The sequence below is a fragment of the Nannospalax galili genome, unplaced genomic scaffold (genome assembly GCF_000622305.1).
Source record: "Nannospalax galili isolate Female #2095 unplaced genomic scaffold, S.galili_v1.0 scaffold781, whole genome shotgun sequence".
Lineage (NCBI taxonomy): Eukaryota > Metazoa > Chordata > Mammalia > Rodentia > Spalacidae > Nannospalax > Nannospalax galili.
The window spans coordinates 4185698-4199210 of record NW_008346898.1 but is presented as its reverse complement, the minus strand read 5'-3'; the positions used below and the strand labels follow the sequence as shown (position 1 = coordinate 4199210).

At 41.4% G+C, this 13513-nt stretch overlaps 1 protein-coding gene across 3 annotated transcripts in view; it reads right to left on the bottom strand.

Annotated features, from left to right (window-relative positions):
- The window catches only part of Map2k6 (mitogen-activated protein kinase kinase 6), a 139194-nt gene extending 129844 nt beyond the window's left edge, over positions 1 to 9350 (bottom strand). The window contains exons 1-2 of one of the 3 annotated variants that reach the window (XM_029568387.1): positions 9025 to 9315; positions 6580 to 6633 (exon numbers count right to left, since the gene is read on the bottom strand). In XM_029568387.1, coding sequence (XP_029424247.1) covers positions 6580 to 6598 — 19 coding nt within the window. In that variant the 5' untranslated portion in view covers positions 6599 to 6633; positions 9025 to 9315. Of the gene's footprint in view, positions 1 to 6579; positions 6634 to 8744; positions 8863 to 9024 lie in introns of those variants that run through there. The other 2 variants (XM_008843222.2, XM_029568388.1) reach the window with 2 other exon arrangements.
- Between the last annotated feature and the right edge of the window lie 4163 nt (positions 9351 to 13513).

The following is a 13513-nucleotide window of genomic DNA, read 5'->3' as shown; positions in this document are numbered from 1 at the left end:
ATAACTGTATCTACCTATAGGATTGGTGCAATATTCCAAAGAATGACTAGCAAGGCTGGAGAGATGGCTCAGAGGTTACAACACCAGCTACCTGGGTTCAGTTCCCAGCACCTACATAGTGGCTCATGATCACTGGTAACTCCAGTTCTAGGGGATCCAACACGCTCTCTGGCCTCTGTGGGCACTGCATATACTTGGTGCACGTACATACATGTAGGCAAAACACTCATATACATAAAATAATAATAAATAAATTACAAGAAAAAGTAACAAGCAAATAGTGATGGTGATAGAATGATGTGGAAGGATCCACATCTAAGGCTGATCCCAAGGATCTGAAGGAAGGAGGATGGATACACTACAGAGTAAAATAAATGACAGGGATCTTAAAAATGTCTATTTAATTTTTTAATTTATTGTTATTTTATTTGTATGAGTGTTTTGCCTGTATGTGTGTAAGTGCACCAGGTGTGTGCAATGCCCACAGAAGCCATAAGAGGGCATAAGATCCCCTGGAACTGGAGTTACAAATAGTTTTTAGCTTGCCATGTCAGTGCTGGGAACCAAACCTGGGTCCTCTGCAAGAGCAGCCACTGCTGGGCCATCGCTCCAGGCTCCATATCTAATTCTTAACTCAGAACAGCATTGACTGAATAACAATTTGTGATCAACATCACTGGATGTGGATCATAATCTGAATCTCCTTTTCAAGATGGAAATAAGAGGCTCAGAGACTACACATCAAACTGCATGGACCAGTTTAGGCAGGAAAGATCATCCTAGGATACAGAGGTGGGAAACAAAAGCCAGTCAAGCAGGAAGTGGGCAATGGCAGCAGTGGTGGTCAGGAACCAAGTGAGGAACTACAGCATTTGGGAGTTACCCTTGCAGATCTGTCTGTCTTACCAGATGTCAACTGTTGGCATTTTTCCAGTTGCCTCTGATTACCCTTTAAAGGCTCCATACACTTACAAACCAGATCCTGAAACCAGCCTGGGACAGAGACATTTGTTTCAGTTCCATCAATGAGGCTGCTTTGGACAATTCATTTTGGTGCCTCATGTTAAAGCACCATCTCAACCACTGAGCAACATCCTCAGCATATGGTTTGCTTTGTTTGTTTGTATTTCTGTGTGTGCTGTACATGTTAGGTGCACGCATGTGAAAGTACAGGTAGCTACAGCCCTGTGAGTATACACAGAGGTTGGAGCTAGATGATAGGCATCTTCTATCCTCTCCACCTTACTGTCCTGAGACAAGGTCTCTCACTGAACTGGAAGCCAGCCATCTGGGCTATACTGGCAAGCCAGCGAACTCTGGAATCTGCCTGTCTCTGCCTCCCAGCACTGAGACACATACACATACAGCCACACCTGGCTTTTCATATGGGTGCTGGGGATTCGAACTCAGGTTTTCATGATTTCAAAAGGACTCTTACACACTGAGCCATCTTCCCAGTCACTCAGCATATTTTTTTAAAAGTTAGTAAAGGATCTGCCACCTTTAAATCTGTCCAGAGGGCCACACAGGAGGATGATACTTCTTCAAACACTGTATTTATTTTTATGCTATTTTTGCAAATGTCAAATAATCAAGCAAAGATATGAGACTATAAATGGAAACAGGGAGGTGGAAAAGACAATTGTATTATAGTATGCCAAACAATTGTATTACAACTACCCCAAACCTTATAGAGAGAAAAATAACAGTTATCCTTACTGACGAAAAATAACTTTCCAAGTTTCACTGCCAGACATTTATTGAGTACACAATGCTGAAAGTTAGAGAAAGTAGGATATATAAGAAGTTTACCTATCCAGCAACATCTGTCAAAGGAGAGTCCATAAAAGGCAAATAATAATTACAGTGCTTACAACTAGTAACAGTAGCATGCAGGCACTAGTAATCAAAATAGGAGCATTTGCAAAATACCTTTTTCCAGAAGATTGGTAAGAAATCCCACTACCATGATTCATGGATCACCATTTTGGAGGCAAGAATCATAATCTTTGTTGGTTCTATTATCAACCCGACTGCCAGCCTGCTCCCCACAAAAGCAAACAAAATTAAAAATGTAAAATATATGAAATATGCTGAGAGAGAATTTTAAAAAGTATAAATGTGGATTACCAGTGTTGGTATGTGGTTTAGTGCAAAGAACATTGAGCAAATCAATCAGAGAGTTAAGTTTACCTGGATCTCTGCTGTCTGAAGGCAAAGTGCTCACTTTAAGGCCTCAGTTTGCTCATTCGTAGAATGGAATACCTAGACTATAAAGTTCCTCTCTTGGTCTCAAATCCCATCATGTAATATCAGAATGTGTAAAAAGGCATGTTTACTAAGGGTATGCTAACACAATACATCTGGATCTGGATGGCTGACATATAATTTATGAAGTCATCAAAATTGACTATAGACTTAATCGTTTAAATAAATTTAAATCAATCACTTTTTTTTTGAGACAGGATCTCACTATGTAGCCATGGCTGACCTGGAACTCACTCTATAGATTAGGCTAGGCTCAAACTCACAGAAATCCGTCTGCCTCTGCCTCCTGTGTGTGGGGATTAAAGGCCTGTTGCCACTACACTTGGTCTTAAAATCAACCAATTTTATGGTGCGTCTTGCAATTGAAACGGTTACTCTACATCAATGTACACAAAACAACCAGGTGCTGTATCAAAATTACTTATGAAACTAAAGAAAAACTACTTTTTTTCCTGTAGATGTAGCTAAAAATCCGGAAAGGCCCAGAAAGAAGTTATTTCCCAGAATCAGACCATCACGTTTTTCTTATTATTTTCATGTGGGTCTGGATAACTATCAACAGCATAAACAAAATGAGTTTATATTATAAAATATGTGACTTTACATAAGATGTTTGGTTAAAAATAAAATTAGAACTCATCAAGAAATTAAATTGTTTAGTTGCATAAAACCCAACTTCCAACCCATGATTATCTAGCCTCTGCGTTGTTGGGGTTTTCTGGTCTAACTTTAAAAATAATTTTATCTTTGTATAAAAAAATTTAGGGGCTGAAGAAATGACTTAGTGATTATGAAAACTGGCTACCCTTACAGAGGACCCAGGTTCGGTTCCCAGTGGTAGCTAACAACTGTCTGTAATTCCAGTTCCAGGGGATCCAATGCCCTCTTTTTGTCTCTGCAGGCATTGGTCAGATGTGGTGCATTTACATACACGCAGGATTATCACTCATACACATAAAATAAAAATAAATCAATCAAAAAATAAAGGAAGAAAAATTTAAAGAAACATTTTATGAGGTGGAAAAACCACCCAGAACAGGAATGTCAAGAAAAGTGAACATTGCAACCTATTACTAAAATGCTCAAATGGGAATCAAGCATAAATATCTTTTGTCAAATTGGCAAAGATTTTTTTCAAATTATTATACTCAAGAGAAAAAAAAAGAAACTTTTTAGAGATTATTTCTCTTTGTGTGTGTGTGTGTGAGTGTGTGTGTGTGTGTGAGTGTGTGAGTGTGTGTGTTTGTGTGAGTGTGAGTGTGTGTGTGTGTGTACATACGCACACACACAGATATCTGCAAAGGCCAGAAAAAGGTGTCAGATCCCCTGGAACTGGAGTTACAAGTGGCTGTGGGCTGGCCAGTGTGGGTACTGGGAATTGAACTTGGATTCTCTGGAAGAGCAGGAAGTGCTTCTAACCATTGAGCCATCTCTCCAGTCCAGAAAAACATAATCTTTCGGGAGAGTGATATATTTGGCAATATTTACTACCATACTTAAAAGGAGAGGATAGAAATTCCCAAACATTACTGGAAAGAATAAGTATTAGTCTCCAGGTGGCACTCTAGCAACATATCCGTGTGAGCTCTTTGACCCAGGACTTCCACTTCTAGGAATAATCCTAAAGAACTGAGGCAAACATGAAATGATCTATGTCCAGGGGATTCCTTGCAATATTGTTTATAAGTCTAAAAAAAAACAGTGAAAGCTATGTAAAAGTCCAATGGAAGATTGAGTAAATACATGGCTACGTTCTTACAAGTTAAAACGTGCAACTGCGGGGCTGGGGGGATGGCCCAGTGGTTAAGAACACCGGCTTTTCTTGCAGAGGACCCAGGTTTGGTTCCCAGAACCCATATGGAGGCTAACAGTGGTCTGTAACTCCAGTTCCAGGGGATCCAATGCCTTCTTCTGGCCTCAATGGGTATTGTACACATGGGTGCACTTGCATGTATGCAGGCAAAACAAACACATAAAATAAATAAATAAATAAATATAAGCAATTGTGACAAGGAATGAGGCCACTCCACGTATGCTAATGTGGGAAGATATCTAAGAGTCATGGTAGAGCACAAGAGGGCAAGTTGTAAAATATCAAATAGTGAAAAAACATATATGAGAATGTGTGTACAAATGCAAAGACAAGGGCTAGAGAGACAGCTCACTGGTTAAGAGCACTGGCTGCTCTTGCAGAGGACCTGGGTTCAATTCCCAGCACCTACATGGTAGCTAACAACCATTCCTAACTGCAGTTCCAGGGGCTCCAGAACACTCCTCTGACCTCCCTGGGCATTGCACAACATGGATGCACTTACATACACACAGGCATTAACACTCCTAGACATAAATAAATAAATAAATAAATAAAACTTTAAAAACAAAACAAATGCAAAGATAATCATTAAAACATTCACAGTAATTCACTCTGGTTAGTGTGAGGTAAGATTTATATTTTTATTAGGAATTTACCCTTGGTTTAAATTTTTCAATATATATCATTTATATAATAATAATAGGGGCTGGAGAGATGGCTCAGTGGGTAAGAGCACTAATTGCTCTTGCAGAGAACCAGGTTCAGTTCCCAGTACCCACATGCGGGCTAACAACTGTCTGTAACTCCAGTTCCAGGGGATCTGACACCTTCTTCTGACCTCTGTGGGCATTGCACGAGACATGTGCACTTACATAATGCAGGCAATACACTCATACACATAAAATAAAAATAATAAATAAAATATGATAATAATAATAAACCTATTTCTAAAATGTAGATCAAATAACAGGGAGTCGGAGGAGAACTGGCCATTCATAACTTGTAGCTGACTGCCTGAAAATTAGTCTAACACTATCATATACACAACAGTGTGCAGACTCTGATGACCATTACAGTGATGTGCACAGTACTGAAGTTACAGACTTTAGAGTCTCTTCGAGCAAATGCAGTGGAATTGGGTATTATGAATGCAGAAACACACTGGCTTGAAAATACTTCACAGTATATTGGTAAGTGAAATAAAAGGTAACTAAACAGACAGTTGTAGTATACATATTTTGTTTACCACTAAATACACAGAACAAAAGCCTGACAAAATATATGTCAGAATGTATTTTGCAGTGATTAGTCATTTTTGTTTTCCTTTTCTACTAAATATTTCTATAATGAAGAAATACTATTTATATTTTTTTTAAGTCTTAAAAATATGCCTTGTAGATTTTTCAGGTTTTAAATGACTAGGGAGTTGTCAAAAAAAACTATGCTAATCTGTGAAAAACAGAAAGATCATAATTTCAACCCTTGTGTCCAGCATAAACTGTACTACCACGAAACCCCCGAACCCCTTCAGCTGACATGCATCATGTCCTAAAGAACTGAGAGCCAGAGGAACACAAAACAAATTCAGGAGACCCAAGGTACCTATTCTGACTGGGTGTCCTGAAACGTTCTGAGTTATAAAACACACTGGCTCAGATTACAGGCTAAGCATGACAAGTCTGTCTGATACACCCCAACAAAGGAAATGTGCAGAGTGAGAAATTTACACATCTCGTTCCCCAGGGTGGAATGAATTGCAGACGCAAAGAACTCAGTAGGGTTAAGCTCTTTCCTACCATTTCATGACAGGCTTCTGAAGTATGCTTTGGAAACATTTCTTACATGACTTATTTATTACAGCATTCAACTAAAACAAACTCATTTTTTTTCAAGGTGAATGGGAAGAAAAATGAGAAAGATTGTGTTCTAACAGGGTCAAACTTCTTACATACTTTCAGGTGAACCGGGCCTGCCTACCTCCGTCTCTCCCTCCCTCCCTTCCTCAGAAGAACATTCTGGTGATAACAATAGTTTTTTTTTTGTTGTTTTTTTTTTCTCCTGGGTAGTATAAATGACACATTTTTCCTGTCGCTTGTCTTCCTGTAATGTGCAGGAATTTCTACACTTTCTGGGTGTCCTCCCTGTCAACTTACATTTCAGATTTTCTCAAAAGGCACACTACCGTCTTAATATTTGAAAAATGTCAGCTCAACCCCAGACAGCTAATACAAACAAGCTGTAAAGCATACCACCTAAAGTTATAACTGTGGAGAACAAAATTTCTTTTTAAGAAACTCTTTCTGGGAATCTCACTTGTTGGTAAGGCTGGAAAGAAACAGCCCGGCCCTTCCATCTGCCAGACAGTCTGTAATTCTTTGCCTCTGCTGTGCCTTAAATTAGAGGTCTGTAAAACCGAATTATAGTGATCTAAAAAGTTTGTAAAGGTCCTTGAATTGAACATGTTGTTAAATTCTTCAATACTGTGATATTGTACCCACCTTTCACTTTTCCTCCCATTTCATTTGGCTAGAGTATTAGAAAGAAGTCTGGAACTGCAAAAAAAAAAAAAAAATTTAAAAAGTGCTTTTGGCCATTTGAGGATAGCCTAGCTGATTTAGGCCAAGTCCACATAAAAAGTTCAGGCCAAGGCTCCTTGGCCATTTCTAAAATGACCGCCCACTTCTTTCTACCAATAATTTTCCTTTTGGACAAAAACCTCATGTTCATACAAGATACACTTTCCAAACAGGATCCAGTTGAGAAAGCTCATCTGAGTAAATGGGAACTGACTTGAAGGACCACCAACATCTGATCCGTAAGCACACCAAGGACAGAAAAGTGCCACCCATTGACCTCCCTTAGCTTCCAAAGTAAAAAACATCATCTACTGAGCGGGATGGGAGCCCAACCTCACGAGTGGGACCAAAATCCATGCAGAAAAGAAGTTGAGGTAGTTTGGATTTTAAGGCCTAAAGTGGGGGTTGCGGGGGTCACAATGCATACCACCTTTCTCATGCAACTTCCTAACAATTCCCCAAATCCAAGAGTCATTTCTATCTCCAAATGCCACATGTCTCTTCAATACCTGTGCTTTAAAAGAAAATTACTACTTTCTTGTTGGTTTTTGAGGGGGAGGGACATGTGTGTGGAGGTCAGAGGACTACCTATGGGAGACTCCTTCCACCGCAGGCATGCTGGGACTCAAACTCAAGTCATTAGACGTGGTGGCACATGCCTTTACCTACTGAGCCATCTCACCCGTCCAGTGCCTATGTTTTTCTCTTGTGTTTTAAAGATTTCCTCACATTTGCTGTCACCAACCAAATGGTAATTCTTGAAGCAAAAGACTTCATTTTAAGTATTATGTTGTATTCCTAAATTCTGTCCACATACACACATGCAAATGTACATGTGCATGTATATATGTACACATGCATGTATAGACAGAAGAATGTATAACATAATATGTACTTATATTTATGTATTACCTGAATTGAATGAATGAGTGAATGTTTACCGAACACAAAGTAACTAGATGCCATCACTTTACTCTAGCTTGGACTGACTCATCTAAACTCATTTCTCTGCTCAATGACAAGATTTTAGGTGTTCCCTAGCTAAGGAATATCTCCACCTTAAAAACGACAATTTCTAGGTTCATCAGCATCTTCCTGTAATATCAATTTTTTTCACCCTTTCCTAATTGAAAAACTGAACTCTGTAAAATATTGTTTTCTTCTTGGGATCAGATACATGACTTTCATCAGATAGAAATGGTATAACAACTTCAAAAAAAGTGTGGCAAAAAGTTTATGAGCTACTTAAATGTCATCCGACCTGGCACTCCAGCTAGCCTACCTTACTAGCAGCTAAGTCACCTCTTCGTTTCTGCACATTCTCAGATGGTACTTGCTTTGTCTATGGTAAGGAACACTGAAGCAAGTCACTAAAGTACCCACAACATCCCAGCACCCTCTCAACTCTGATGCCATGTTAGCAACTTTCTGAAAAAATTCCCTCCATGGAACAACAATAAGTCTGCAAAATACAATGTCAATTACATTCAATTGAGAGAAAAAGAGTATCCATAGCCCTGAACTTCTAACCTATTATAGAACTTCCAAACAAATAAACGCAATTACATACTTAAGAGATTTCATTGTGGTTGTCAATGAAACAATGCAGTCCCCTCGTGTTGATGCAATGCTTAAAAATATGGTTAGCCCACCCCCCAACATACGCCCCCAGGTGCAAAAGCACCTTCCAAATGGGCAAACACATCTTGGGCTTCACCACTGTAAGCAATTCGTGTAAAGTGCAAAATCTCGGAAGAGTAAGACGTCCTGTCTTTTTAAAAAAAAAAAAAATAATATGCTGTTATCCACACTTTACCTTTACTTCCCTTAAGAATTAAAAGTTGCCCAATGTTCAAAGCGAAATCAACACAAATTTAGGTAAAAAACTGGCACTGCGGTGGTTCATTCCCCCAAAGAATCTAAGATTAAATTAATTTCCTAGTTTAACTCGAGTTTTACCTTTCATCCTCACCTAGAGACTTTCCGAAACTTTGTGTTCCTGTTGCACACCATATTACTTAGAATATGCGTGCATACTAAAGACATTTACAATTATATAAAGCATTGCACATTTAGACGCGACCAACCTGCTATATCTCTCCTGACTGTGCAAAAGGCAAAAAGAGCTCAGTAATCCTAGCAGAAGAATGCAAATAACGTCAATGCACAGCTGAACTGGAAGCCCTGCCTTACAGGAACTCTGTGTGTCTGCAAAAAAAAAAGACACATACTAAACAGGAAATGCAACTGAGCTGTGGAAAACCTCAAACTTAAAAATGCAATCGCCAGGCGAAAATTGCATCCATGCATTCACAAATGCATGCATAACCCTTTGCATCTTTGCAAGTATTGCAAATGGGCTCTTACCTTTCGACTGAGACATTTTCCCCTTTCCTTTGATGGGGGAGGGGAGCACAAAAGACTTTGCCTTGCTTCTCTTCTGTAGCTAGTTTTGCAACAAAGATGCAAGCTGCAGGCGTGCAATCTTCATGCAAGTGGAGTTTCTCTTGACCGATGCAGCAGATGGACTTTCAGGGAATCCAGATGGAAATGCACACCTTGCAAAACAGTCTGGAAAGTGATTTTTTTCCCCCAGTTGCAACGTTAGGGAAGGCTGTGCTGCAGCTACATGATGGGCCAGGGCTGGCAGCTAAAAGCTCCAAACTTGGAACTGAGTATCTTAGTGCGCAGACGTCCTTCCTGCGAAGAGCGCGAGGCCCGCTGGGTAATGTAGTTCTCATATAGAGTCCACGGGGCTCCGATTTAAGGAAACGTGCTTGTCTGGGTAGTTGAGAGAGATGACTGGGCGCAACAGAGATCTTATTCAGATATCGACTCAGACACACACTCGGTAGTAAGTGAAGGGCGGCAAGCAGCATAGCCAAGGAAAGGGAGCATTTTTGTCCTCGAAAAGCCCCTGAAGCTTGGAGAACACTGGGGTGGCTAAGAAGCTTTTGGGACCCTTACAAAGTTTGCTGGGGTGTTCAGCGCGTGGACTTTTTTTTCTTCAACTTTGCACCTGTGCACTGCCTGCCTGTAGACATTTCACCCTGACACCTCATTTCAAAACATTGTTCTTGAATGGAGAACTTGGTGGTGATTTGGCCACACAGAGAAGACGCAAAGTTTTATTTAGTAAGAAACTTTCCAGGTCAGTTCTTTTCAAGAAAGCTGAAATTCAGTACTGGGAGGGACTGAAGCAGGAAGATTTGGGGGAGTTTTCATTTCTTACAGGGTTACAAAAGAAATTTTGCTTTTTATGTATCAAAGCCAATTTTAATCAGTTGATTCTTTTTTTCCCTCACCTGAGGCGGGTAGGGATGGAGAGAAAAGTCCCTGGTCTAGAGAAGAAAGGGGTGAGAGATGGAGAACGGTAATCTTAAGAGAATAAAGTAGAATATCTTGAATGTTTTCCATAACATCAAGAAAGCCCAGGATGCACCAGGCATCTTTCCAGAGCTTTGGGTTTTCCCTTTGTCCTGCAGTACCCAAGGCTAGAGGGTGAGCAGTAGTATTCTGATGAAGAAAAAAACCTCTTCCCCCGCGCTAGGAAGTAAGACGTGCAAGAATTCCCTGAAAGGGATGGAGAGGAGAGAGAAAGATGTGGGCAGGAGGAGACTCAGGCTTCCATTGCCGGTGTAGACCACACTCAGGCAAACAGGGAAGCGAGGAGAGTTTCAGGCTGATGACCTGTAAGGCAAGCAGTGTGGGAGGAATGAGGATCCACCATGCTTGGGACCCTGAGGGTGCCATGTTGCCTGGCATGAGCGGGAAGTGGTCAGAATGTAGGGGAGGGAGGGTCCTTCAGGGCCTTAAAAGGCTAAGTTAGAGAGTTGGACTTTATTCAAAAGTACTTGGGAGGCCAGGTGTGGTGGCGTGCTTTTAATCCCAGCACTCTGGAGGCAGAAGCAGGCAGATCTCCTGTGAGATAGAGGCCAGCCACCTGGGGCTACAGAGAGACCCTGTCTCAGAGGGAGGGAGGGAGGGAGGGAGGGAGAGAGAAACATACAAATATATGGGAGATAGTGAAAGGTTTTGAAAAGGGCATAACTTAAGCAATCAAGGCATTGTTTTAAGAGGGTACATTTTCCCTCAGTGATCTAGGTAAGTTGGAGCTGGGAGAGGCTAGACACAGGTCTGTCGTGTTTGGAAGGCCAAATCAGGCACTTTGAAAGATAATTCTTTCAGATGTGATACCTGCTAATGAAAACGTGGAGAACTGCATTGAGAATTCTAGGAAGCCAGGGCCTTATGAGCAATGGATGAATCAGACAAGGCTACCACATGCCAGCTACAAATCAACTCTTTCTTTTTCCCCTTTGTTTTTCTCCTTGTACTAGATTGAACTCAGTCCTCACAAACTCCAGTTCTGCACCACTGAGCTACAGCCCTAGCCCCAGTTTCAATACTCAGTTTGAGTCAGGCTCTAACTAAGTTACCCAGGCTGTCCTTGAACTCACTCAATCACCCAAACAGGCCTTGAGTTTATGATTCTCCATCTTTCAAAATAGCAAGTCAGCTTACAATAAAAATGAGCTGGGTTGGAGGCTCTCACCAGTGACTTCAGCTGACCCTCTTTATGAGCAGCTTTGTCTTTTTCTCCTTGGGACAGGGTCTTGCTATGTCACCTTGTCTGGCTGTCTTAGAACTCACTGAAGTAGACCAGGCTAGCCTCGACTTTGCAGTCATCCCCATGTCTCTGCCTCCTTAGTGCTAAGATTACAGGCATGTGCTACACAGCACATGGCTTCCTTTAAATTCTGGAGAATTAATCAAGGCAACTTCACATCCAGAGGGGGCAGCCTCTGCATGTAAGAGGATAGCACTTCCATCCCATGAGTACAGATGGGCGACTTTCTAGCTCTTTTGTTCAGTACCCATCAGGACTAACTAATCCACACTACCCTTTCCTGCCTTTCTTCTGCACTTGGGCCAGAGCCTCCACTATGAGCCTTTTACCTGAGTCTCGTTTAACCAGAAGATACATGTGTAAGGGATCCATTTCAAGGCTCCCGGATTTACTTTTGAAGCACTGATGGAACCCTTACTGAGCCTCATTAGACTCCCTTACCCCAAGCAGGGCCTGAATAACCACCTGGAACTTTCCATTTGAACCTCATGTTATCAGCTGCATTGCTCTTTAATGGGCCCTGTCTCGTATACAGAAAAGTTTTTTTTTTTCAATTACGTTATGCACTCATATTGAATATTTCATTTATTTTTATTTTGTGTGTATCAGTGTTCTGCCTGCATGATGTAAGTGCATCACACAACTGCAGTACCCTCAGAGGCCAGAAGAGGGAGATGGATCCCCTGGGACTGGAGTTATGATTTATTGTTAGCCTCCAGGTGGGTGCTGGGACCCCAACCCAGGTCTTCTTCAAGGGCAACAAGTGCTCTTAACCACTGAACCATCTCTCCAGTCCCACATTTATTTATTTATTTATTTATGGGGGGGGGGGAAGGCATGCACATGTGCCACAGCACACATGTGAAGATCAGAGGACAACTTGGTAGGAGTTGGTTGTCTCCTTCCACCATGTGGATCTTGGGAATTGAACTTAGGTCATCAGGCTTGGTGGCAAGTGCTGAGCCATCTCCCCAGACATTAGAGTTTTTAATTTCAACTGGTGTAGTGCATTTTGTGACTGTGATTTGGCTTGTCCATTCTCTGGATAAGTACACATAGCTGGCAAATGGATTGTGTTCTGAAAAAAATCAATCTGCCATTCATTTTCCCGTAGAAACAATGAAACATTCAGTGGTTCGTGAACATATACAAGCACACGGGTACACACAAAACACCTTTAACCATGAACCAGCTGAATCATGTATTGTGAAATGGCAAAGTGGATCATTTATCTTCTCTATCCTGAATTCTGAGTGGGACATAAGGGTACCAAGGAATCCAACCTCTTTGACAAGTTTCAACACCCGAAAGGAAAAGTCCTTCTCTGGGTATGAAAAGGTATCTACCTCCCAGTTTTTCTGTGTGGTCAAAGAAGCTGTACTTCTTTGTTCTGTCAGGACTTCATAATGGTGACTGTCCTAAAAAGAGTCCTTCAAACAGTGGGGTAGGAAAAGAAGCGTGACTTAAAGTAGCATCTTCATGGGTACACCCAGTGTCTATCTTGGGATTTTCCATACTTCAGATCTTTCTAAAATGCAAATCTGACATGCTCTTGTCCCAGAGTTTACTTAATTTATCTTCAGGACCAATTCCAAACTCCTTGGCCTGAGCCCTGTCTAGCCCGCAGATTCATCCCTCACTCTACGCTGATGCTATGGGCAGAAGGCAGGATTTCTGGCTCTTGGTTTTCGGATGCACAGCTTCTCTACCTGGCAAATTCTTTCATTATCTGTCTAGCTATTCTGATTTGTCCTGGACCACCTCACTGTGCACTGCACACTGAGGGCACCCTACCAGCACCCTCCACATGAATTAGTGCATTGTGTAATTCTGCAACACCCCCACATACATCTCCCTAAGACTCATCCTAGAGCTGACAGGAGTTCCTTTCTGTACATCTTTGCAGGACTGTAGAGTACTAGAGATCAGAGATCCCACAAATATCTCTACCTTCTCAACGCCCAGGACAACATTTAGCACATCTTGTACTCATAGACGTGCTGAAATAATGCACAGAATCGATGGGTCAAAAGCCTCTAACCTTTGCTCTTCTGGAATAACCAGACTCCAACAATGGATTTAATCCCACCTGGGGAAAGACCCATGCTGTCATGTTGGAGGTGTGCAATTCTTGGAAGAAGTCCTTAGAGTTAGGTCGTACCGGTTTCCGAAGGAACTATTCTAGAGTTATATGTGGGGTGGGGGAAGTGGTGGCATAGGGTTTCA